General features: G+C 49.0%; 1 protein-coding gene across 1 annotated transcript in view; it reads left to right on the top strand.

Moving 5' to 3' along the window:
- Positions 1–27,127, top strand: part of CMTR1 (cap methyltransferase 1) — a 650,563-nt gene that overhangs the window by 608,887 nt on the left and 14,549 nt on the right. Inside the window, exon 23 of the mRNA XM_078647373.1 lies at positions 23,601–23,709. Coding sequence (XP_078503499.1) covers positions 23,601–23,709 — 109 coding nt within the window. The remainder of the gene's footprint in view (positions 1–23,600; positions 23,710–27,127) is intronic.

The raw sequence follows: 27,127 nt of genomic DNA, 5'->3' as shown, positions 1-27,127 counted from the left end.
AGGAGTAGTCACCCTGCGTCCGCAGGCACCATCTTAAGAACACTGCGGTCTGCTGCAAGTCTCTCCTCCGGATCAAGACTGCCCAGCTCGACGAGAACCGGCTTCCCTGGCACCTCTGACCTCTACCTGCATCATCAGTCACGCTGAGATTCGTGGGTGTGACGAGACCTCGAGGGACCGGCCATCTTCAAGACTGCACGACTTCTTTCCAGCAAGCCCGCCGAGTAATTTCCTGGTGAGTGCTTTGGGGTCCGAGAAGCCCCGACCCTGAGCAGCTCCAGCACCGAAGTGCAGCCTCCCAGCATCTCCACGATCTGCGTGGGGCCCTTCTGCTTTTTGCTGCTCACCGCGTTGTTTGGCTACTAGCCCGCTGGCTTGTGGCCTTCTGAACGACGCCCGACGACATTTCTGCTGCTGGTCTGGTTGCTCCAGGCTGGCCCTTGCTCCCTTCCAAAAGAGGAGCCCCCCGGACCCTCCTGGTCCACTCAAGACGCCATTTTGAGTCCACCGCGTGGGCTTGAATTAGCCAAGGCTTGTTGCCCAATCCTGGGTAACTTCGACGCCGACAGCTTCATCCATCGTGGGACAGCTCGCCTCTCCATCCTGGTCGCCGACAACGCCTCCTGGTCCGTGAGATCTGCAGAGCCAGCGTCGCCCACTCACCTAGTCGAGGTGACTTCGCCCGGTGCCATCCTGGTGCCCACTTAATCACTGGCTAGTGATTCAAGAACTTGGTCCCCTCTGCTTTCAGGTTTCCTCTTCCTCGATCCAGGCTTGGATCCAACGAACTTTCCTTCACTGGTCGCCTGCCAGCAACTTCCTTCTTCCAGGCTCCTGGTCCGGCAACGAGATCCCCGACGTCTTTTCAGACCTATGCAGCTGCAGCCCCTGGGCTAGGTAACTTCGGCACTTCGGTGTCCCAGCATAGCCTCACTATCCTAGAGTCAGGATCCACTGTCGTTTTCTTCCCACCAGGTCGGGTTCGCCCGTGAACACTAACTTTGCCTTTACTAGCTCCCATAGACTTTGTCCCGCATCCCGTTTGAGAGTGCACACTCTGCACCCGAGTCCCCTAGGTCTCCTAGGTCTCCTAGAAGTAATCTAACGATTCTATAGTCAAGTCCTAGCGAGTCCAAAGCCTATTAGTACTGTACTTACCTGCTAGTAATTTCGCATTCCACTTTTAAAGTATATGGTTTTTCGTGCCCCTCGGGCATTTGTGTATAACGTGCTAACTTAAGTATTTTCGTAAGAGTTTTGTTGTGTGCTTAGCACCCTGTCCTCATAAAGAGTACAGGGTTGTTGTGATTCTAATAAATACATTGTTTATTTTCATAACACTTGTGTGGTGTCCTTTCACTGGGTGTTCAAGGGGTAATGTGATGGTAAAACAGCCGGCTTAACACGCCCTCTAGAGTCTTAGCCTTAGACTGCTCGTATCCATGCTACTAGGATAGCTGGTCTATAAGGTTGACTTACAACCAATCATCAATAAGGGTTGTTTGGACTGATATATAGTGATCACTAGAATAGTGAACACTGCACATCAGGCCAACTTCTCACAGCCGGGATGCGGCGAGGTACTCGATCCGGTGTGGTCTTGACACGACCGACTCTCTGGGACGGGCTATGTCCACGACTGTGGCGATTCGGCGCCATGCTTGGCTGAGATCTGCCAACTTCTCACCGGACGTCCAGAATGCCCTCATGGACATGCCATTTGATGGCAGTCGCCTGTTTGGTGACAAGGCGGACCACGCGCTGGAGCGCTTCAAGGACTCCAGGGTCACAGCCAAGTCCTTGGGTCTTTCGACCCAGCGCCAGCAGACGGGTTCGTTTCGCCCCTTTCGTGGCCAAGGAAGGGGCGGTCCCACACGTGCTGCCAGCCACGCGCCGCAGAACGCTCCCCAGCGCGGTGGCGGCCGTGGATTCCGCCGTGGTGGCGGTAGAGGGCAGCGGCGAGGTCAGTCCACGCCTCCCCCCGCTGCAGCCTCCAAGTCTTCCTAGTCCGAGCTTTCGGGCTCACGTGACGCCAGTGGGTGGCAGGGTTCGCCATCACCACTCCCGCTGGCTCGCGATTACATCGGACAGGTGGGTGCTGCAGCTCGTCCGAAGGGGCTACTCCCTCCCCTTCGAGTCCACTCCTCCAGCCATGCCACCGCAGAACCACCGTGTGTCGGGGGACCACTTGACACTTCTGCAGGAGGAAGTTACGGCCCTCTTGGCCAAGGGGGCCATCGAGCGCGTTCCTGGGCCAGAAGTAGGGTGTGGTTGCTACTCCCACTACTTTCTGGTGCCCAAGAAGGACAAAGGAGGCCTGCGTCCTATCTTGGACCTACGGAACGTCAACGGCTTCCTCCGGAAGGAGAAGTTCAAGATGTTGACTTTGGCTCAGGTCTTGGCTGCTCTAGACCCACAAGACTGGATGGTAGCGTTGGACTTGCAGGATGCGTATTTTCACATCCCCGTCCTGCCGGCCCACCGGCGTTACCTGCGGTTCACGGTAGGCCACGAGCACTTTCAGTTTATCGTGCTCCCATTCGGCCTTACCAGCGCCCCACGGGTGTTCACGAAAGTGGTGGCGGTGGTCGCAGCTCACCTGCGCCGGTTAGGGGTTTCAGTCTTCCCCTACCTCGACGACTGGTTGTTGAAGGCGGGCTCGCCCCAGACAGTCGTCCGCCACCTCCAGATGACGGCAGACCTCCTGCACGAGCTGGGGTTTTCCATCAACGTGCCGAAATCACACCTGTGTCCCTCTCAAAAGCTCCTTTTCATCGGAGCGGTTCTCGACTCGGCGCAGTTTCGGGTTTATCCTCCGGAACGGCGGGTCCGGGATATTCAGGCTCTGATTCCCATCTTTCAGCCGTTATCCCGGGTTTCGGTCAGGTTGACGCTGCGGCTTCTGGGGCTGATGGCCTCCTGCATCCTTCTGGTGCATCACGCCAGATGGCGGATGCGGGCTCTGCAGTGGGACCTGAAGTTTCAGTGGGCCCAGCATCAGGGCAACCTGTCCGACCATGTCCTGATCTCGGAGGGCACTGCGAGACAGTTGCAGTGGTGGCTTACGGACCGCGATTGGGTCAGAGGCAGATCCCTCTCCCTTCCCCAACCGGAGCACGTAGTTGTGACGGACGCGTCCCTCCAGGGCTGGGGAGGCCACTTGGGAGAGGCAGAGATCAGAGGCATCTGGTCTCCGGCGGAGTCCCGGCTCCATATCAACATGTTGGAGCTGCGGGCGATTCGCCGAGCACTGAAGGCATTCCTCCCCTTTGTCAACGGGAGTGTAGTGCAGGTGTTCACGGACAACACCACCGCCATGTGGTACTGCAACAAACAGGGCGGTGTGGGGTCGTGGACCCTTTGCCAGGAGGCTCTGCGTCTCTGGCAATGGCTGGAACGTCAGGGCGTGACTCTGACGGTTCAACACCTGGCAGGTTCTCTGAACGCCAGGGCGGACGAACTCAGCCGTCGGTGCTCGGTGGATCACGAATGGCGTCTGAACTCGGACGTGGCGAGAGGCCTCTTTCAGCAATGGGGAGAGCCTTGGTTAGATCTATTCGCCACAGAAGAGAACGCGCAATGTCATCAGTTCTGCGCGTTGGAGTTTCCAAGACGGCACTCGCTCGGCGACGCCTTTCGGCGCGAGTGGAGTTGCGGTCTGTTGTACGCCTTTCCGCCTATACCACTTCTGCCCAGAGTGCTGAAGAAGATCAGGCGCGACCGGGCCCAAGTTATCCTTGTGGCTCCGGACTGGGCTCGAAGATACTGGTATCCCGAGCTACTCAGCATGACAGTCGGTCCCTCGATCCGCCTGCCCCTTCAGGAGGACCTTCTGTCGCAGCAGCAGGGGACGGTCCTCCACCCGAACCTGTCCAGTCTCCACCTCCATGCTTGGAGATTGAGCGGCGACAGTTGAGGCCATTTGACTTGCCTCCTGAAGTCTGTGATGTAATTCTGGCAGCCAGGCGTCCCTCCACAAAGTCGGTATACGCCTGCCGGTGGAACAGATTTGTGGCATGGTGCACAGCGAAGGCTGTGGATCCCCTTTCTGCCCCTCTGTCTGAGGTTCTCCTCTTCCTTCTTTCCCTTGCCCAGCAGGGCTCTGCTCTGGGCACTATCAAGGGCTATCTTTCTGCCCTTTCCGCCTTCTTGAGGCTACCTGATCAGCCATCTTTATTCAAGTCCCCTATTGTGTTAAGATTCTTAAGGGGCATCACGCACATGTATCCACCTGCTCCATTCGTGATGCCTCAGTGGGACTTGAACCTGGTTCTGACATTCCTGATGTGTGCTCCCTTTGAGCCCCTTCATTCCTGTCCTCTCCGTCTTCTCACTTTAAAGACGGCCTTCCTGGTTGCCATCACCTCTGCCAGGAGAGTGAGTGAGCTCCAGGCTCTTTCTGTTAAACCTCCTTTCCTGTCTGTTTATCCTGACAAGGTGGTTCTTCGGACTAGACCTTCTTTCCTGCCCAAGGTAGTCTCTGCTTTTCACATTGGGCAGTCCATCACCTTGCCCTCCTTCTTCCCGCCTCCGCATCCTTCAAAGGATGAAGAGCGGCTCCATCGTCTGGACCCAAAACGTGCGCTTTCATTTTACATGGATCGCACACGCCAGTTCCGGGTGGATGACCAACTGTTTGTTGGCTACGTGGGTGAGAAGAAGGGAAGGGCGGTACAGAAACGAACCATCTCTCGGTGGGTCGTCCTGTGCATCAAAGCATGCTACTCTTTGGCTCGGAAGGAGCCTCCTGTTGGGCTGAGGGCCCATTCCACTCGGGCTACGGCGGCTTCTACTGCCCTGGGCCGGGGAGTCCCCTTGCAGGACATTTGCCAGGCGGCTACGTGGGCCTCGCTGCACACCTTTGCGAGGCACTACTGCCTGGACAGTCAAGTCCGGAGGGACGGCTTTTTTGGCCGTTCGGTCCTCCAGGACTTTCTGGTGTAGGTTGTATTGGTTCGCAGACCCACCTCCGGGGTTGGTATTGCTGGGGTATCTATTCTAAGGTAAGGAATCTAATACTAACCTGTTTCTTTCAGATGAACAAGTTACTTACCTTCGGTAACGATATATCTGTAAGAAACAGTAGTTAGTATTAGATTCCTTACCGCCCCGCCCATCCTCCCCGTTCTGCGAACTGATACCTAGGGTTAAGGACATCCCTTTCAGGGCCCTAGTTTCAAATGGCACCAATGTTAGTTCTCACATGGCTCTGCGTGTTCTGGCGCGGAAAAGCTGTGTGCAAAGAACTGACGTCAGCGCGCGGAGGCGGCGTCTATATACTCCAGCGACGTCATCACGGCGCACGACGCCGACGACGCGGAGCCGCAGGGGACGCCTGCAGACGACGCCTACCGACGCGCAGGGGTACTGCTACGCAAAAGTTTCCGGATCCAGACTGACGCCTGGGGATATTCTAAGGTAAGGAATCTAATACTAACTACTGTTTCTTACAGATATATCGTTACCGAAGGTAAGTAACTTGTTCGACTAGATCACTCGTTTAGAACGTCTAGAGAAAAAATTGGTATGAACCAGTCTTCATGGGCACCTGCTTACAAAATATCTACATGCTAACATTATTCCAGTGGGTTTGCAGGTACGCAACGAACCAGTCACCTTCGTAGACGTACCTAAGTTCAAGGAGGGTTTCAGTTACGTAGCCAACAACTGCTCCCAGCACTGGATGGTGCCGGGAGTAGAGACAGCAGATGAACAGGTACAGGTTCTGCTCAGCCAGATTGCTGCATTTAAAAATGAGATAGCGGGTGACTCCACACTTGCTAACGCTAAATACGCTTTGGAACACCTTGGCAAGACTCTAAAAGATTTCGAGACAACTGCCCAGACAAGAAACTTGAGAAATTGGCAAAGGATAACCGATACTACGAGAAAAAGAATACCTACCCATATCGTCAAGAAGATTACTGTAAACAGGACGGTCAGGGACGATTCAACCAAAGAGGGCGTTGAGGCTACCGGGGCATTGGAACTTAACAGCCTTTTTGGATTCATCATACAGTACAAACAGTGACAGTGATCGACCGGTAACAAGTGGGAACTCTGGTTACCAAGATCCATGGTACCCAGCCCACTATCCTACCAACCCCAAGGACCCTACCCTCCTCCTTTTTTAGGGGAGGGACAATGGAGACCACCCAGAGGTCGAGGCGGGAGTTGTCCCGGGGGCAACCACGTGGACCGCCGATGAACAACAACAGCTGGGTCAGAGGCCGGAGCAATGCACAGAAGCAGGTCAGGTTCCAGCCGGAGAACCACAGAGAGATACACACCAGACACAAGACCTACAGGTGGTAGGAAGAACGGAGAACCCTGTTGTTAACATTTCCTCTTACACTCTGAGAGATGAGGAATCCAATATTTTGAGCAAAGGCCTTTCCTTTGTACCAACAGCATGCCCTAATGAATTTGCACTTAAAAGTAAACTCCACCGGTTTTTCAGGAAAATCCGTCTGAGATTTTTTCAAGCAGTCACCACCACCAGGTGTAACCTCCCAGACGGGACTTAGGATTCCTTCTACGTTTGTCCCACCAGCAAACCTCATGACTAACAAGATCCTAACATATGAGAGTGTGATCTTGAGAGACATATCTAAGACACTGAAGGAACATAAGCACACCAAGTACAACATCACTAAATTGGAGAAGGATGCTTTAGCAACATTGAAGAACAACAAGGACATAGTTATTAAGCCAGCAGACAAGGTTGGGGCCATTGTAGTGCAGAATAGCTACGACTACAAAGCTAAAATCTTGAAACAACTCCAAGACTGAGTGAGGTATATGAGGATCGGTCCAGACCCAAATAAGGCTCTAGCTCACGAGATACTGACAATTACAACTCGGGTTTGGAAGATGGCTATCTAACGAAACATGTGTTCATGTATCTAAATCAGAAGGAACCTAATTACCCACATTGTATACACTACCGAAGATACATAAGAATCCGCTGCAACCGCCTGGCCCGGCCTATTGTCTCAGGATGTGGCTCTATGCTGGAGCCTCTGAGTCGATATATTGATCATTTCCTCAAACCCATAGCAGAGGCAACACAGGCATACCTCAGGGACACTATGCAAACTATCAATCTTGTGGACAGACGCCCTTTTGATCCCCACACCCAACTCCTGGTGACCTGTGACGACGTGTCCCTTTACACAAGCATACCTCAACAAACTGCTATTGAGGTTATCCGTGAAGTCCTTGACCAACGAGTGGCACCAATGACAGTGCCTACTGAGTTTATCGTAGACCTTCTTTGCATTGCCATGATGAAGAACTTTTACTTTTTCAATGGATGTTTATATTTTCAGACGAAGGGAGTGGCAATGGGGGCTGCCTTCGCCCCTGATTTGGCCATTATTTTCATGGACAATTATGAAAGAGCTTTCATATTTGGTGAGACAAATCCCTACCTGGAGAAGTTATCCCTATGGAGGCGGTATATCGATGATATACTTTTGATCTGGACTGGTGATTCCATAGAACTGGGCCTTTTCCACTGCTGGCTCAATAAGAGAAGCGCCAACATTTAGTTCACTATCCAGTCCCACCAGAGCCATATAGACTTTTTGGACATAACCATTAAAGCAGAGGACAACCAACTCTACACTACTCTGTACCGCAATCCTGCCAAGAGGAACTCCCTTCTGAGGTGTACAATAGCCACCACCCGCGAGGATTAAGAGACAACCTCCCATACGGACAATTTCTGCGCATCCGCAGGAATTGCTCAAAGAAGAGTGACTACATGGTACAGTCAGAGGATTTGCGGAACCGTCTGATGAAGCGAGAGTACCACTAAAGGCTCATCAAAAGGGCGCAGAAGAGGGCCTGGTACAGTCCATGTGAGAACCTACTCGCATCTAAGGAGAAAGACACAGGTCCCATGGAGAGGATGATTTGCGTCACAACCTTTTCGACTCAGTCATGCCATAATGAAAACTATCAATAAACATTGGGGCATAATAGCAGACGACATAGAGCAAGACAGTCTTCCTATGCACTCCTTCAAAAAAGCCAAAAGTATCAAGGAACACGTTGTCCGTTCCTTTCTAGAGACTCCTGAAACACCCTCAATAAGTTCCATGTGGAACTTACCACCTCTCCATGGCCATTTCAAATGTGGGCAGTGCAAAGCATGCCCAACTACCATTCTAACGAAATAATTAATCTACAGGGACCATGTGATCCCGCTCAAAACCTTCTCCAACTGTAACACGAACAATGTAATCTACGGAAATCTATGTCCATGTGATCTTATTTACATAGGCCAGACCCAAACAGAAGATCAAGGCCCTGGTCCTCCAGCACTGTAGCCGGATAAGATGTGGAACACAGGGAGCACCACTTGTGGAACATTTCGCTACTATGAACCACGATCTGGATGATATACGATGGGTAGTACTCGAGAAAGCTTCCCTAGGCCCTGGGGGAGTCGACATTGGTGCCATTCTCAACTTGAGGGAATGTAAGTAGATGTCACTCCTTGTTTCTATCAGGTATGGCTTGAACAAATCTGAGATTAGCCATGCTCAATTTGCCTGTCTGACGTTTGATTAATGTTCTGTATGGATTCATATGTACGCACCTTATGAATATAATGTCACTCTACATGTTCTATAACTACCCATTTGCACCAGCATGTAATACCTTAAGGCGTTTTCGTCCCTGTGTTTGTTTATGTATGTATGTATGTATGCATGCAGAACTTATATAGCGCAACTGTCACCCCAAGGGTATCCTGGCGCTGCAACTTAGCCTATAGTGTCAGCGGGCAATTAGCCAGATTATCAGTGAGGACACTGTTCTCAATCCGTAGGGAAGAGCCAGGTTTTTAGGCTCTTTCTGAAACTTAACAGGGAGGTCACCTGTCTGATACTCAGAGGAAGGTCGTTCCAAAGGCGTGCAGCCGCTACGCCGAAGGCCCTACCTTCTGTCCTGGATTTCTTAAATGTGGCTGTAGTTACCAAGAAGGCACTAGACGAATGGAGATGTCTTGCTGGCTTATACCATGTAAATCTCTCCTGCATAGGGATCGGACCCGTTCCGTGTACTACTGTAAACACTATACACAGTGCTTTAAAACAGATCTTCGCCCTAACGGGGAGCCAATGGAGATCTATGAACTGGACCCTCTTTACATTTACATTTGATGAACACTCCATCGTGAATCCAATGTACGCACCCTATGTACATGATGTCACTCTATAATGACCCGCACCAGCATGTAATACCTAAATGTGCCTTTGTGCCTGTGACCATAACTGTACTAGGCCAAGGGTTTATTAATGATTATCTCTACTGTGGTACCATTATTGCTTTGGAGGGCTATGATGTAGTCATGAGGTGTTCAGTCCCCTTGGGCAAATCTTTGTATAAAAAAGAGCCAAATGTGCTTGTAAGGTTACTACACAGTCTTCACAATGTGATCTATCTTAGTGATTGTGGGCTCATGGACCCAACAACATGGTAATTCCTCTGGGGCACGTCACAACTGCTCCCTACCACTTTACCAAGCGTACTTTTTTACTAATGACCATTTCTACTCTTGTATTAATAATCGACGTTAGGACGTAGATGTAGTTATTTCTAATGTCTGCAAAATAGTAAATACGCAAACTGATCTGTACATTAGGCCCTATACCAATCTGCACTTTTCCAAAATGACATTTCATTTCATTTTGGACATTTGTAAAGCGCCTGGAAGTACGCCCACCGGCGTGTCCCCGCGCTATGATAAGTGAGAGCTAACAGTCCGCCCACCCTCCTTACCTAGCCATATGCAAATCAGTCTGACCCTGTGGGAACAGACCAGCCCGATCTGCCAAGCCATGCCTTCCCTGGACCGGAAACAAGCTTCCTAGCACCGGTTTCTGGCATTACAAACATCTTTAGCCAGGCTTGCTTGAATCCAGTGGCAACGTGAGCAAGATGCTCCGTCCATCACCACCCCCTTTTGTACCGCTTTGTTCGCCATAAGTTGGCAGGGTATGCTCAGACGTGAGGCCCTTGCTCACTTTGCCACTGGATTCAAGCAAGCCTGGCTGAAGACGGCTGAAATGCCAGAAACCGATCCTAGGAAGCTTGTTTCCGGTCCAGGGAAGGCATTGCTTGGCAGTTCGGGCTGGACTGTTGCCATGAGGCACAGGGTCAGACTGATTTGCATATGGCCATGTCCGAACTGGGGTGGCAGAGTGGGCTAAAGAACGGTGATGGATTAAACCCAGATCTTTTGACTGGGTGTGAGTGTATGATTGGTTCAGATGCTCCGTCCATCACCACCCCCTTTTGTACCATTTAATGAGACCTTGACAGATGTTCTGTTGGGCACCTGGTCCAACCCCAGGAAAGGTGCTCCTGTGAACAGAACTATCGCTTGCTGCCACCGCCCTGCTCCGGGCGACCCAACTTTCCTCTCCAACCCCACAGCCCCCGAGAGCTTGGTGGTTCAAGCCTCCTACTACACCCCAGGATAGGGAATCCAAAAGGCTGGACAGCTTTGGTAACAAGATCTTCTTTTTCACCAGCCTTCCATTGCGGTCGGCAAACACTGCATGCTTCTTGGGCCGTTATTCCCATTTGCTATGGGAAACAGTTCCGCAAGTGCTACCACAAGTCCTGGAAGAGGACCGAGCTGTCCTTTCCCAAGCTGTTGCAGACTGGGGAGATGCAGCAAGGTTTGCCATATGCTGTGACTTAGACACGACAAACTCGCTGGGCAGAGCAATTACTTCGATGGTGGCCGTTAGGCACCACGCCTGGCTCTGGACATCTGGCTTTTCATGGGATATCCAAGTCAACCACATCGACATGCCCTTTGAAGGCTCCATCCCTGCAGTGGTGGTTGATAAACCACGTTTGGATCAGAGTCAAACCTCTCCCTTCCCCAACCAGAACTCTCACCGGTGACAGATGCGTTATTTCTGGAATTGGGCGGCCACCTGAGCGAGGTGGAGATCAGAGGACTCTCGTCTCCTGCGGAAGCCGGGTTCCACATCAACTTGCTGGCTTTGACTGATTAGTTTGACACTGAAAGCCTTCTTACTATTTCTCAATGGGAAGCTAGTTCAGGTGTTCACAGAAAACACCACTGCCATGTGGTACTGCAACAAACAAGGTGGGGCAGGGTTGTGCACCCTTTGTCAGGAGGCTCTACACCTCTAGACTTGGTTGAAACATCAGGTCATAGCCCTGGTGGTTAAACACCTGGCCGGTTCCCTGAACTCCAGGGTGTAGGAACTCAGCCATCGGTGTTTAGCAGGTCACAAATGGCGTCTCCATCTGGAGGTGGTGCAAGGCCTCTTTCAACAGTGGGGAGAACCTTGGTTAGATCTGTACGCCTCTGAAAAGATTGTGCAGTGTCAGCAGTTTTGCACTTTGGAGTTTCCAAGGTGACGCTTGGAACATTAAGCTCCTGAGGCGGAAAGCCGGGAGTTAGGACCCTACCCTCATTACTTTTCTCTCCCTGGCCAAGAGGCTGCGAAGATTTTAACTATCATTTATTTTGTCATTATATGAGTAAAATTTTAAATTGTACTTGCTTGCTGGTTCCAATTGTGGGCACCCATTAATCTGCTGTTTGGACTTACCGAGGGCCGATTTAGGGCTCAGCTCGGTTTTCAGGCAGCTCCCCCGGGGTGACGACTTCGGCCGCCATCTTGGGGTGGAAGGCTAGGTGAGCGCACTAGTGGTCGGGCTAGTGGCGGCCCCAGCGCTACAAAAGGAAACTACGTTGCCTGGCAATCTGCTTGGAACAGTAAGCTCCTGAGGCGGAAAGCCGGGAGTTAGGACCCTACCCTCATTACTTTTCTCTCCCTGGCCAAGAGGCTGCGAAGATTTTAACTATCATTTATTTTGTCATTATAAGAGTAAAATTTTAAATTGTACTTGCTTGCTGGTTCAAATTGTGGGCACCCATTAATCTGCTGTTTGGACTTACCGAGGGCCGATTTAGGGCTCAGCTCGGTTTTCAGGCAGCTCCCCCGGGGGTGACGACTTCGGCCGCCATCTTGGGGTGGAAGGCTAGGTGAGCGCACTAGTGGTCGGGCGAGTGGCGGCCCGAGCGCTACAAAAGGAAACTAGGTTGCCTGGCAATCTGCTTGGAACATTAAGCTCATGAGGCGGAAAGCCGGGAGTTAGGACCCTACCCTCATTACTTTTCTCTCCCTGGCCAAGAGGCTGCGAAGATTTTAACTATCATTTATTTTGTCATTATATGAGTAAAATTTTAAATTGTACTTGCTTGCTGGTTCAAATTGTGGGCACCCATTAATCTGCTGTTTGGACTTACCGAGGGCCGATTTAGGGCTCAGCTCGGTTTTCAGGCAGCTCCCCCGGGGGTGACGACTTCGGCCGCCATCTTGGGGTGGAAGGCTAGGTGAGCGCACTAGTGGTCGGGCTAGTGACGGCCCGAGCGCTATAAAATGAATGTTACTCCCCGTCCGTGCAGCGGGCGGGCGCGCCGGAGGCAAGCCCGTCCGGGCCGGACCGGGCCTAGGGCCAGTTATTATGCCTGATGCCTCCAAATCTCGATTTACTTACCCTAGGGAACATCTTATGAAGCTCCAAGATAAGGGAGACTCATTGTGCTGCCAGTTCGAGAGCTTTGATCAACTATACAGGAGGTGTAAGCTGTGCACCAACTTCCTCTCTACTAGGGATACTGGTAGGCAGGCCCATAGCAATCTCTGCATGGCGCTCCTGAATTGCAGGTCCCTACCGAAACATGCGATTGAGATTAACCTTTTGCTCCAGGAAGGCAATATCGATGTGCTGTTTCTAACTGAAAAGTGGCTTTCGTCATCTTCTGAGTTCGATATTGCTGTCGCCCTCCCGGATGGATTTCTTATTCAGTCCCAACATAGACAACAAGGGAAAGGAGGAGGACTTGCTATAGTCTATAAAGACAAATTTACCTGTAGATTCGAAGACTATGAAATATCAGACTCAGAAAGTGTCCATTTCTGTATTCAAATAACAGCTAATAAATCCCTCTCGGGACTTCTTATTTACCGCCCTCTGGGCTGTACTAGACAGTTTATAGGTTCGTTATTAGAAACTACTTTAGCGGCAGCTGCCTCGTCGTCTAATTTCTTGATTTTAGGAGATTTGAATCTGCATTTTGATGATCCCAACGATAAAGCTGCCACAGATCTCTGTGCGGATCTTAAATCCTTTGAGCTGAAGCTTATAAATAGAGAGGCAACACATGTTAAGGGACATCTTTTAGACCCTATTTTCTCCAACTGTAATCAGCTTAACTCTAGCCCCCCCCCTCCCTGTGCCATGGTCTGATCATTTTCTAGTTCCATTTTCTTGGAAAACCTGCACAGAGATGCAACATGCAGCCCCACCTCGCACTCTTGAAAGGGCTTGGCCCAAGCTATCTCTGGAAGAGTTGATTCGAGTACTTGAACAAACTGTTCCTAAAAGTGAATCAGATCCATTGGCTGCAGATACCAGTTTTTGTAATTGGCTGAACAACGGCCTGGATGTGGTATTGCCTCTTAAAACAGTTACAAAGAAAAGTAGCACATTTAAATCACCCTGGTACACCTCAGAGCTCAGAGACCTCAGAAAAATCTGCAAAAAACTGGAACGCAGATGGAGGAAAGACTGGGCAGTTAACAATAAAGCGGCTTATTGATCTGCCCTGATACTTTATAAAAACCGCCCTGCAAAAAGCACAGGTGACCTTTTTTGAGAATAAAATTCTTTCGTCATTGTAACGGAGTAGGGACGAGTACGAAGGAATGGTGGAACCCTTGCCCTGCTGAATGTGCATCTCCACCTTATCCACAGACCAGCGAGTGGGAAGACGAACGGAACGACGAGGGAGAAGAAAGCGGCGCCTTTAATTGGGCGTATGCAGCCGAGAACAAAGACACCGGCCAGAGTGACGTCAGCGGCAGCGGATTGGGTAAAAGACAGGAAGTTATGTACACGGGGTGTGTAATCACCCCGGAGAAGGAGGCGGAAGAGAGAGGAGCGAACGAAGAGGGAAAGGAGAAGAGGCGAACGTGTATCCAGAGGAGCAACGCTGAAGGGACGGAGGGTCCGAGACCAGAGGAGAGCCAGGAGGCCAACGACCCCGTGACCCGCCGTGCCACACTCCCGAGGGAGGAGTGTGGCTGTCACAGGTACGGCGGCGTTGGGCGGCCTGGGTGGGGAGACGGAGCACTCAAGAGTAGTGTTGTACATATCCCTGTGTGCCTTTTCCCTTTGTCGTTCCCCTTCCATTCCGTTTACCAACCCCTGTGTCTCTCTTGCCTTACCTGGTCATTCACGGAGCACTGTACATAGTTTCGACATTTATCACTGGGTTCTCCCTCACTTCCCCTCGGTCCCCCTGGTGCACCGCTTATAGAGGACTGTGAACTAACGGCATCCCTCTTGTGTTGGTTCTCTTACATGGCACGGAGACGGCGGAATCCGGTGTAAAAGAACCCCCCCTCCGACAGCAGCGAAGAAACAGAGAAAAGACCTTCACCACGGACCAAAGCACCTTTGCCCGAGAGAGACTGACCTTCAGACATAGAAGGACTCTTATGTCATACCCCAAGAGAACACTAAAAATAAAACCTTCTTTGAACCCTGTAACTGGTGTCGCGGTCGTCCCTACTCCCACAGTCATCCAACTCCTCGAGAGAAACTTTTAAGATAGTTAAACAACTACTCAAGGTTCTTTCTCCTGTTAGCACCCTTGATTGCACAGAAGAAAGATGTAATCAACTTGCGGATTTCTTTGATTCTAAGATATCAAGAATCCTTGACAATCTTCCGCAGAAGGTCTCCGCCGCATATGACGATATAGACCTCGCCCCCAATTCTGGCCCTCGGCTGGACTTCCTCAGTTCTATCACCAGGGAGGATTTTTGTAAAGTCTTATCCTCCATGAAAAGTGGTCCTCCGGCTGATCCTGCGCCCATGTATATCCTTAAGAGGATCGCAGACACGATCGCCCCATTGGCTACAGAGCTTCTTAATGCCTCTTTTTCCTGCGGGGTTGTGCCACCCAGCTGGAAACAGGCCAGGGTCAAAACCCTGTTAAAAAAGCCGGGGCTTGATCCCTTGGATCTGGCCAATTTCCGTCCAATTGCCTTGTTACCCGGCCTTGGTAAAATCGCTGAGAGAATGGTTAACAAACAGCTCTCAGGATTCCTTGAAGATAACCAGCTGCTGAGTAACTCTCAAACGGGTTTCCGTCCGGGGCAAGGTACGGACACAGCCCTTATAGTGGTGGCGGAGGAGGCAAGGTGCATCTTAGATTCAGGAGGATCCGCTGTTGTGATCCTCCTGGATCTGAGTGCTGCATTCGATACGGTGGATCATGAAATTCTAATCCACCGTCTCGCCAGATTGGGCGTAACAGGAATGGCCCTGAAATGGTTTTCATCTTTTCTGAATAACCGTTCCTTCAGAATTTGGGAAGCCGGTGTACTGTCCAAGTCCACCCCCCTCCAGTGTGGTGTCCCTCAGGGCTCTTCTTTGAGCCCTACTTTATTTAACATTTGTATGGCCCCACTGGAGGAGGTAGTGGCCCCCTTTGGGATTAAAACAGTCACTTACGCGGACGACACCCAACTAGTCGTCTCGCTAACCCAACAAGAGGGAAGCCTGGATAATCTTTCTGCTTGCCTTGCCGGAATATTTTCCTGGATGTCTGGTTCGCGGCTCAAACTTAATGGAGCAAAAACGGAGATCATGCTCCTGGGTCACCATTTTACATCTCTCCCAAAAACCGCTTGGCCCCCATGTTTGGGTGAGCTGCCCTGTCCAAAGGATAAAATTAAAAGCTTAGGGGTGTGGTTCGAGCCCGAACTAACTTTTAAAACGCAGGCTCAGAAAGTTGCAGGCATTTGCTTTGGCCTGCTGCGTTCAGTGCGGAAAGTTCTCCCTCTTCTGCCCCCCAGTCCAGGACACTCCTGATCCAGGGGTTAATACTATGCAGAGTTGATTATAGTAATGCCCTGTTTCTGGCAGCCCCTGAAGCTACCATCAATATCCATCAACGGGTGCAGAACGCTGCAGCCAGGTTGCTTGCGGGTGCCTCAAGAAGATCGTCGGTTAAACCAATCTTGAGAGCACTTCACTGGCTGCCAATACGCGAAAGAGTCATCTTTAAATCGCTATGCATCACCCATAGGGCTCTTCAGGACAAAGGACCTCTGGTCCTCAGGAGCCTGATCTGTCCCTATAAATCATCTCGGGCTTTCCGGTCGGACCTTGGAAATTTTGCCAAGGTTCCCAGAGTTAGGAAGGCACGAACAGGGGGTCGCCACTTTTCTGTAAATGCGGCAAAAAACTGGAACTCTCTCCCCAGTCAGATTCGCACTGAACCCTGTTATTTTAAGTTTCGAAAGGCCCTTAAAACATTTTTTTTCCCCAAGGATTCCTAATTATTGGTACCCTCTTCAGTCTGTTTTCTGTTCCTTTTGTTAGCGCTGGGACTCTCTCGGGCAGCCATGCGCTTTATAAATTAAATTTCATTTCATTTCACTCGCTCCGCGACGCTTTTTGTCTCGAGTGGAGCACAGACCTCCTGTACGCCTTTCCGCCCATACTACTCCTCTCCAGAGAGCTCAAGAAGATCAAGAGCGACTGGGCCCAAGTCATCCTTGTGGCTTAGAACTGGACACAGAGAGTTTGGTATCCTGAGCTTCTGCAGATGAGTATTGATCCTCTGATCGGGCTGCCCCTTCAGGAGGATCTTCTCTTCCAGCAGCAGAGGAGGGTCCTCCACTCGAACCTGTCCACCCTCCACCTCCCTGCGTGGAGATTGAGCGGCAACAGTTGACAGCTATTGACCTTTCTCTCGAAGTCTGTGAGGGTATTCTGGCAGCCAGGTGTCTCTCCACCAAGTCTGTATACGCCTGCCGATGGCAAAAATTATGTAAGTATTGTACAGAACAGTCTGTTGAACGCATGTCTGCCTCCATGTCTGACATTCTTCTTTTTGTTCTTTCTTTGACCCTGCAGGGCTCTGCTCTGGGCACTCTGAAGGGTCACATTTCAGAACTTTCTGCTTTTCTTCAGTAGCCAGATCAACTGTCACTTTTTAAATTAAATATATTGTACATAGATTGTTGAAGGGGCTTACCTATTTTTCTCCCCTCACCATTTCTCATGCCCCGGTGGAACCTTGATTTGGTTTTCACCTATTGGATGTGTGCACCATTCGAGCCACTGCACAATTGCCACCTCCGGCTGCTTACTATCAAACAGCCTTCCTAATGGCAATAACTTCTGCCAGAAGGGTGAGCGAATTGCAAGCTTCAGCCTCTATACCTGACTGTCTTTCCTGACAAAGTAGTACTCCGCACTAGAGCATCTTACTTGTCTAAGGTAGTGACATCTTTCCATCTAGGGCAATCTGTCACCTTGCCGACCTTTTATGCTCCTCGGCATCCTTCCAAGGAAGAGGAACATCTCCACTGCATGGACTTAAAAAGAGCATTATTGTTCTACTTTTACCACACTACAGAGTTCCGGTGGATGACAAAACTCTTTGTAGGGTACATTGGCGCAAAGAAGGGTCATGCTGTGTAGAAGAGGACTATTACACATTGGGTTATCCTCTGCATAAAAATCTGTTATGCCTTGGCAAGGAAACAGTCTCCTAAGGGCCTTAGAGCTCATTCAACCAGGGCCAAGGCAGCTACCACAGCTCTTCAGTGTGGTGTTCCAGTCCTCGACATCTGCTAAGCGGCTAGGTGGGCCTCCCTGCACATGTTTACCAAACATTGCTTGGATGACAAGGTCCATAGTGAAGGCCTTTTCGGTCGTTCGGTCCTATGGGACTTTCTGGTCTAACAATGTTCTGCAGTCACTCCTCCTGGGCGGTATCTGTTCTAAGGTAAGGAATATGCGGCTAGATGGATCTATCAGATGGACAAGTTACTTACCTTCGGTAACGCCTTGTAAAAACTTGATCTAGCTGCAGATTCCTTACTGACCCACCCATCCTCCCCACACTGCGAATCAGTTTTAGTGTCAGGTCTGTTTCCCTTCAGGGACCTAGTTGTTTTTGCACTCCATGGTTAGTCACTTCATGGCTCTGCGCTTCTGCTGTGGAAAGTCGTAAATAGTACTGACGTCAACTTACCAAGGTGGTATCTATATAGACCACGTGGAGTCAACCGACACTTCCTATCGACGTGCAGGGGTACCTTCCAGATCCAGCCTGACGCCTGGAAACCTTTAAGGTAAGGAATCTGTGGCCAGATCATGTCTCTACCGGATAAAGCGTTACCGAGGGTAAATTTCTTGTCCAACATTTATTGACCAAAATATGTAAATTAAAACTATCTAACTCGCAAGACCACTTGTTTTATTCACAGTATTCTCATAATGTTACATATATATTTGCAGGGGTTCCTGTCAGGTTAAATATGTGTCGGCTGATGCAGTATGTGGAAGACCCGGTGTGAGAGAATGGAGTGTATTACATGGCGTGGGTGTGAAACCTCACGGTGTATTTCCCTATACTAGCTCATCTGGGACCAGTCAGGCTTTGTTTGTCAAACCTTAGCTTAACCCTGGGTAGCTGTGGCTTTGAGCATTCGGGCTTCAACAAAGAAACACGTGTTAAGCATTTAAAACTGCACCAAAATGAAATGAAAAAGAAACACGACTCTAGAAATCCAACATCAAGCTATAAAAATAGACTGTATTTTCATGAGTTTATGGACACAAAAATGGAAGAGATTCACTAGATGATGCCAAACAAACACATTTTGAAAGAAACAATATATCACAACTTTTCACTTAACCGCAAAACGAGCATTGATTTAGAAACGTATTCAGGAAAACCTTGGTCAAAGTGGTATGCGGTTAGTTACTTAGAGCTACTTTGGATAACCAACTGCGGCAGGGAGCCAGTCAAGGGGACCAGCAAGGTCCGAAGAAAGTTACCTCAACAAGAAAAACAGGCTTCAGTCCAGTTCCACTGTCGGTGGTCTCTTTCATTTGACTTCTATGGAGTGGTCCTGATGCAAGGTATACAGGATACAGAAGATGCTGTGCAGTCGACGGGGGTCGTCCTTGTGGGGCGATCTTGGCCACAGGTGCCGACATCCATCGAATTACTGTTCACCGGGCATAATTAAAAAAACTTTTCTTTGGTTTTAAATTCATTCCAATGTTGAAATATGCTTGCAGTTGCATTTTTCCATAATCACCGAGCGTGATCCAACCGTGCCCTCTTTTGAGATGATTTGTGCTGATTTTTTCGCAACTTTTTTAAAAGCCAAGAGGTCAGTTTGGGTGCCCCAAAGGTCGGACAGACCCAGGACTTGAAGTGAATCAAATAGATAATCTCTAGCTGAGGATTTACGAGGATTCTCCCAGGTCAGGTAGACTCATGTGCAACTTTTGAGCATCTGGTCTCTGTCTCCCAGGCTGCACTGTGGTGAGGAGAGACAATCAGGCTTCTTCAGCTTTTGTTGCTCTGTGCAGCTAACAGGAAGTCAGCCAACTCACTTTTGTAGTCTCTGCTTGTGGCTGGGCTCGGGAATGGCTTGCCCACAAGCAGGGCACAGCAGGCTATCCAAGGGAGGTTTAGCAGGGCATACCTTCTTCGGTTTTCTTCTCCAGTCCAGCAAGATATGTGTTGTGGATTCTAAGGGTGCTTTTATGCCCAAAGAGTGTTTGGGGGAGGTTGCAGTCACTAGCCAATTGGCCCTGGGAGCCTTGGCAACCTAAGTGGCAATTTACTAAAGTTGCACTTTGCCCATCAGTGACATTAAATGTGATTTAACCATTACATTTGATGGAACGCACTGATTGTTTTAATACCTTGAAGTGCCCACCTCAGTAGTCTCAATCAGAAGTGAGCAGAGCTGAAGCCTGTAACTCTATACTTGCCAATGGGGCTACCAGCCTCGTACAGTAAAAACGCACAGGCCTGAAGTACCCCTGGTACCATGCACTAGGGACTTGGAAATAAGTTTAAGCAATGCCACTTGGGTCTATGCCAAACAAAGATATACCTTTTTATGGGTCAGAGCGCATGCTCCAGATTAGCAGGGTTCAGGGCATTTCATTAACTTTTATTAGTGCAGCAGGAGAAGCAGAGTGTGTTACTGACTGAATGCAACCTAATTGTGGCTCTTTAAAGGTCCTTCCCACGACCGCACATGCACTGCATTCGGTCTCGTTTGTGAGAGATATTGTATACAAGGGGCTTGCAGCCCACCCATTGCTTAACATTCACTGACCTCATTGTCACTCCTATTTGCTGCCTTCTAATTGGCTAGCACATGCTGGCTTCCTCTTCTTTTGGGTGGAGCATGGACCAATTATTGATTGCTGTCCATCCACAGAAAGCGCTGTCAGTGAGGTACTACTTTTATTCTTAGGTCTCGCCTGAACCAATGAGCTTGCGCATTGCTCCGTCGAGATTATAGTAAGGGGAAAAGAACAGTCTACCAAAACGGCAGATTGGACACAGTTCATGTGATCTATGCGCGTGCACAACGCCAGCCACGTCACACACCACCATTTGTCTGTGCCTAGCATCAGACTTCAAAGGCTGCCGCTCCCCCCCCCCCCAATCAGACTTCAGAGGCTGCCGCTCCCCCGCCCCCGCATCAGACTTAAAAGGAATGCTCCCCCGCCCCCCGCCACAGCAATGCCGAGAGCTTGTTTTGCTTGTGTGCTTGCATCTTCCTTACTTGGCCCTGGGGGTTTTCTGTGTTTTCCCATTCAGTGCCTTCTCGGCCCCTTACTTGATTGCTGTCCAAGCCCCAGCCCTCGTTGCCTCTATCATTATACACTCTCCCTGTGTTTTCCTGTTTCCCCTTGCTTTTTCCCGGCTCCATCATTCTGTGCTTTGATAAACTGAACGCGCTTTGTAGCACTCAACCCTGCGTGTTCTTAGCTTCAGTCTCTGTGCTGCTGCACCACATCACTCAGGGACACCACCACATCACTCAGGGACACCACCACATCACTCAGGGACACCACCACATCACTCAGGGATACCACCACATGACTCAGGGACACCACCACATGACTCTGGGACACCACCACATCACTCAGGAACACCACCACATCACTCGGGGGCACCACCACATCACTCAGGGACACCACCACATCACTCAGGGACACCACCACATCACTCAGGAACACTATCACATCACTCAGGAACACTATCACATCACTCGGGAACACCATCACATCACTCAGGAACACCACCACATCACTCTGGGACACCACCTCATCACTCAGCCCAACCACATCATCAGTCAGCACCACAACAGCACTGTCCTTGCTTGCTACCAATAAGCATTGCCATAGCCTATTTGACTCGCATTAGGAAAGTGTAAGCTATTGGCTTTGTGAATAACAATGCTATTAATTTATATATTTTCAAAGCCAACACACATTAAAAAAATGTCTCATTTACAAAACCAATAGCTCACATTTTCCAATGCGAGACCTATTGCATTGCAAATGCTTGTTCTCTGTTGTCCTTTTTGAACCTCTTGCCATTTGTAGCTGTTTTACTATGACTGACACCTCATTTTTTGGCAGATGTCATTTTTGTTTTAATTTTTCACACATGGGGAGATTTTCTAATGTGCTCAGAATCACAGGGTGTCGCCAAGACCTAACAAGCATTGGCAAAACCAATAGTTCTTGCTTTTGATATTATTGGCTCTCCCACTGCTTTTTGTTCATGTTGTACAGCAAGGGCATTGCGGATTCTGGCAATATGTAGCCTAAGCTGTACAGCGGAGTGACTGCTCTGCAGCATGGCTAAAAATAATAATTTAAAAAAGGATTAGGACACATCCAGCGCCAATGTGCATCTAAAGAAAACGCATTAGCCCCTGCTTCTTCATAGCGCTTTATGGTATTTACCCACACTGCCATCATCCTCGCTGATGTACAGTATGGCTAAAAAAGATTGCCAAAACTAATAGCTCTCACTGGCAAGCCCTATTGAAGATGCTAGTGCTTGTTTACTATCTGTTTTTGAGCAAATGGAGGGCTATTTCCCTTGTTTGTTTTATGGCCAGGTGTGCCCTTGCTTCGCCACTATACTGACTCCACCAAATAGACATTCTAATCTAAGGGATACACTACTGGGCCCAAACACTATATGGCGGAATAATGCACAGCATCGGAGTCTAGGCGAGTTTCAAGCTGCTAATCCGTGGTTACAGATTTAGCAGGGTAGTTTATTGTCTCTTACATTAAGTTTTAACACCGTTAAAGGGCATATCATTCGAAAACTAATTGTTGAAATCAGCAGGATTGCATTGTAAGACCTCTTGGGAAAATGTTGGAAAGTTTAACATTTTTGATAATTGCTTCTTGTTGGGTTCTTAATTTTCACATATGACCTATTAACCTGTGCCTGAGCAATTTAGTAAACCTTTTTGGTGTAACTGCAATGTTGGGGCATCGTGCATTACATTGTCTTCAACGTATTGACTATTTACATATAGGCAAATAAGTTAGGCCTATAAATAAAGACTATTCTAAGAAGTCGGTGCATGTATTTAACTATAAGGTCACAGTTGCCCTACTACCTGAAGGATGTTACACTGCAGATCATTGAATAAAAATTTTCTTTATCTTGTCTTAGCCGCCAGTCTCTTTACTAGTTGGTTCTGCTTTCCGTGAAACGTACCTTTAGCTGTTGGATACTCTCTCATTAGATAAAAACTGAAAATAAAGAAATTATGTACTTGAGTTTTCTCAAATAGACAAAAGCCTTTCTGTTCTATCATAAACATAATTCTAAAACTACCAAAGTAAAGAGTTAGACATGGGCACTAGGAATGTATTTCTTAAATCAAAGACTCATGAAAAGAAGCATATGAATGACCATGTACGTTTTTGTGCATGTTATCCTCATAGAAGAGCTGCCATACATAAAATAATTATTTTGAACTGAACCTTACGCTATTTAAATAATAGATAATTGTCTATATATCTTTTTAATTGGCATTCTTGTAATTAACATTGGTGACAATACTTTTTTGGCTACCAGAAATACTTTATTGGAGGACTATAAATGGTTAGTTGAAACTCTTCATTATTAGCTGGTTGAAATTGATGTGTCTTCAAGGTCGCTGAGAGTTTTTTATTTCCTCTTTCAAGATGTGTGAATTGGGGGTCCAGGGTGATAATCAGTCTAAGTGTAGAGGTCTGCCCCCAAACGTTTGATGGCCTGGTGGATGGAAAGGAGTTATGGCTATGGCTGTGCACTGTTAGTAGGTCACCAGGTCTGTTTTTACACAACCGTGCCATTATTAGTTACTAAAAGCAGAATATGCTGACATTTTCATCCAAACTCTTACTTCCAATCCAGGATCTGAATAACAGTTAACAAACCATGATGCAGCTTCTGCACACTTCCTCATACTTTCAAATGTGGCTTGTTAGAACTGACAATGTTAGTGTATTAAGTTTCATAACATACACTGTTATAGTGAGTGTTGAACGGAATTCCCTGGACTGCTTTTATAAAGTGCAAATTGCGTAAAACAATACATGTTTCCATTATTAAACTTGACATTTCAATCCACTCTATTTTCTCTCCTCTTTCTTGTTTCATTCTTTTCCAGATCCTTGGACGATGGCGTTTAGCAAAAGTCACAAAAGGAAATTTTTCTATAACCTGAAAAATAAGTCGTCTACTTACGAACTTCCTCTTGATTCAGTTGCACCATTTCAGTAAGCGAATGACCTTTATAAAGTGGATGCTAGGAAAACAAATTAAAATAAATACTTTTGTTTGTTCAGCTTGTATGATATTGTACCATAATTTTCTGTTCTTAGTCAATATGCTGATACTGGCAATTTGTTTTTAATTGTACGGACTAAGTAGAGGGCTAGGTGAGTCTGCGTTTACAAGAACGGATGCTCATTTGTCTTTATTTCTGATAGAAACTCCTAAATACACATTCCTCACCATAGACAATTCCCCAGGTGTAAGACTGGAACCTGAATATCTTGAGTAGTACCTCTGCACGCTGATTCTGCATCAAAAGTGACGTTGCAGTGTGTATATAGGCACCACCCAAACACACTAACATGAGTTCCTTTCGTTCCATGCCAACAGCGCAGTACATCTGCGCGCCGGTAGGGGATGTTGTTCGTCTGTGTGCCGGAAGTGGCGTTGTGTTGTCTATGTAGGCGCATCCCCACACATTGATATGAGTTTCATTTGTACCCTTTTGAGACGTTTTGCTGACCCTTCTTTGAGCTGCTGCTCCAAGTGTGCTTGGGACATGTCCCCTTCCAAACCTACTGTGTTTAAGCCTTGTGGGGAGTGCCACCAGCTGATGTCTGTCTCATATCCCCTCTTGGTCTGCCTCTAGCACCTAGGGTCGAGTCACCACACCAAGGGCTGCCCCAAGTGCAAGGTGATGCACCCCAAGGCGAATCATGAGCGGGTGCTGAAACTCCTGGCTGCGCAGAAGAAGAATGCTCCATGCTGTTCTCTGTCCTATTCTCTGTGCCGCTTACAAGGTCGTTCTTGGATTTGTTCCCTCAGAAGGTGCCATTGCGCTCCAAGACTACTACTTCCAAGTCGGGTAAGTCGAAAGAAGCACAAGAAAAAGAAGTTGAAGAGTTATTCGATCTCGCTCGCCAAACACTTTGTTTCTGGTCCCTGCTCCCGCACTCCACCAGCAAAGCCGGTGCCCGGACCTGCTCCACCCTACCCAGAGTGACCTGGGCCCGAAGGAGCCGAGAGGTGACCCCGCTGGTTTACCATCGGCGGTTCGCCCTTTACACCAGGTGGGACCTTTGGATCCACCCTCGGATCCAGACTGACGCCAAAATGGGTGCCCCGACGCACCCTGGCTCAATCCCTCCCAGGAATTAGCCGAGTGTAATTTTTGACACTGATTTGACGTCGCTGCAGATATCGTCTAGGTCATCCTATCCTGTGGACTTCCCAACGAAGTTGATAGAGAGAAGGTCATTGGTCCCTTCGAGGACCCTGATGATAACTGGTATCAGAAGCTGGGTGATGCCAGTGTCCTAGATACCTCGCCAGATTCTGGTATGGTTTCTCCTCTGGGCCATGTTTTGGAGGAAGGCTCATCCCTTGCCAACGTGATGCGCAGGGCAGCAGAGGTCCTCCATCTCCAGCTGTGGGTCATCAAGGTCAAGACGAACATCTTGAGAGAGGTGCTTTAACCTGGGGCATGTTCATCTGAACCCGTGCTCCCCTTTAATGAAGTCTAACAGACGTTGTAGGAAGCTGGCTCTGCACATACTAAACCAAAGTAAGATATAGTGTGCACGGAGTCCAGGGTATTCCCAGAGATATGGCAGAGGCTAAATTAGATAATCACTAACCGCTCTATTTGTGGTAGTGTGGTCAAGCAGTTAGGCTTATCAGGAGAGTAAGTAAAGCATTCATAGTATTTACTCAATCAAGGCTGATGTCACACACTCTGAGACAGAATCCAGACTTATTAGGTTGGTATAAAAAAGGTATACTTTAGTTTATTTCTATAACCAAGCAGGACTTGGTACAGGTAGGTAATAAGTACTTTCAAATACACGACTGTTCAAGGAAATGCAGTTGTTCTTGTAATTGTAACAGTTGCAGGCTGATATCACTTTTCAGAATACTTGGCATTTCACAGTAAATGCTCTTTGATTACTTTCAGATTATGTTACAATAGTGCTCACTTTTCCCCAAACATCAGCAGTTCTACATAGAATACTTTTTAGACCCGAAATCTCATACTATGAGTCCCTGTGGAAGGAAAAATGGTTATCAAACTCGGACCCCAAGATCCAAGTGGACACTTTAGTTACACCACCAGCGGCACTGTGGTGGTAGGGTGCAGAGTGCAGAGACCCAACGTTAGCCAACGGGCTAAAGGGGACCTTTGGTTGGGGTTTGCTGGCAAGCAGGCCACTTCATTGTGGGAGCAAAGCTCTTAGGTTTGCGGTCAGCACTGCAGGGGCCAACAACCGACACAAGAAATGCACTGCTAGCAGCACCGAGGCAGCTGAGTGCAGAAGGTAAAGCAGACGTTGCTGTCCCTCAGCTTCTCAGTGGAGACCGTCGGTTTCAGGCTTGGTTGAGAGGACTTCTTGGAGGCGACCCGCGTCTGGGAAGGCGACTGGGGATCTGAGAGGAGGCTTGGACACAGTCGGTTGGGCTACCCAAGGCCGGGAATCCTTGAGGGCTGAGGCGTCTTAGGCACCAGTTTCCTTAAGCTGCATTCAGTCGCAGTCGGCGTCCATCGGACAGACATGGTCTGAGTTTTTGGACCGTTTCGGTAAAGGGAGAGGTTGCCTTAACGTCTTCGGTCAGTGGGACCGATCAAGTAAAGGCTGCAGGTTTAGTTTTGAAGCTTGTGTGAGGTCAGTGGTCACCAGTTTCCAACTTAGGATCGCCAGGGGGACGTCTTTGGATTATGTACCCACTCGGTCTCAGGCCGTGCACCGGGTGCAGAGTGGTGCAGAATCACGGAGTCTGGACGTTGACTGTCTTTGGTTTGAGCAAATCCTGTGCTTATGGGAAACAGAGCCTGTTAGTTGAGTGCAAAGCAGGTCCTCCAGGCTCTGGAGATGTGCTGCTGTGAAACACACCGGTTTCTTTGCTGTAGGCAGGTTGCGGTTGGGACAGGCCGGTGGGGCTTGGGCCAATCAGTTGGTGTCCTCTGTTTTTTCTGGGTTAGAATGGCTCTTCAGTCCTTCTTTTTTTCCTTGAATCTGAGGAGGCAAGGTTCAGGGTTGCCCTAAATAGAAAATGTAGGAGCGTTAAAGGGGCTTGTAGGTTGGGACCAATGGGTCCCTTCCTTGGGGTGGGTGCGCCTCCTATTATGCTACTCTCCCGTGTTAGGGGGCATGATCCTCATCCTAATTGGCTGAGTCCCCTCATCTTCAAGATGGATAGGAGTGAGATGTGTGCTTCACCTTGCTTCCCTCAACTGAGGGATGGGATTGGCAATGGCGAGCACACTTCTCTTCCTAACTTGGAAATGCCACCGATTCTCCCGCCCAAGGGAAAGTCCGAACCGATGGGAGCCAGTTGCTGGGGCCAGCAAAAGGCATGGACAGCGTCCAAAGGCAGCTGGTTTTTCAAGCTTTCCCTTTTGTGGGTTTAGTCTATCCTGGGGGA

The sequence above is a fragment of the Lissotriton helveticus genome, chromosome 6 (genome assembly GCF_964261635.1).
Source record: "Lissotriton helveticus chromosome 6, aLisHel1.1, whole genome shotgun sequence".
Classification (NCBI taxonomy): Eukaryota; Metazoa; Chordata; class Amphibia; order Caudata; family Salamandridae; genus Lissotriton; species Lissotriton helveticus.
This window is presented reverse-complemented; position numbering and strand designations above follow the sequence as displayed.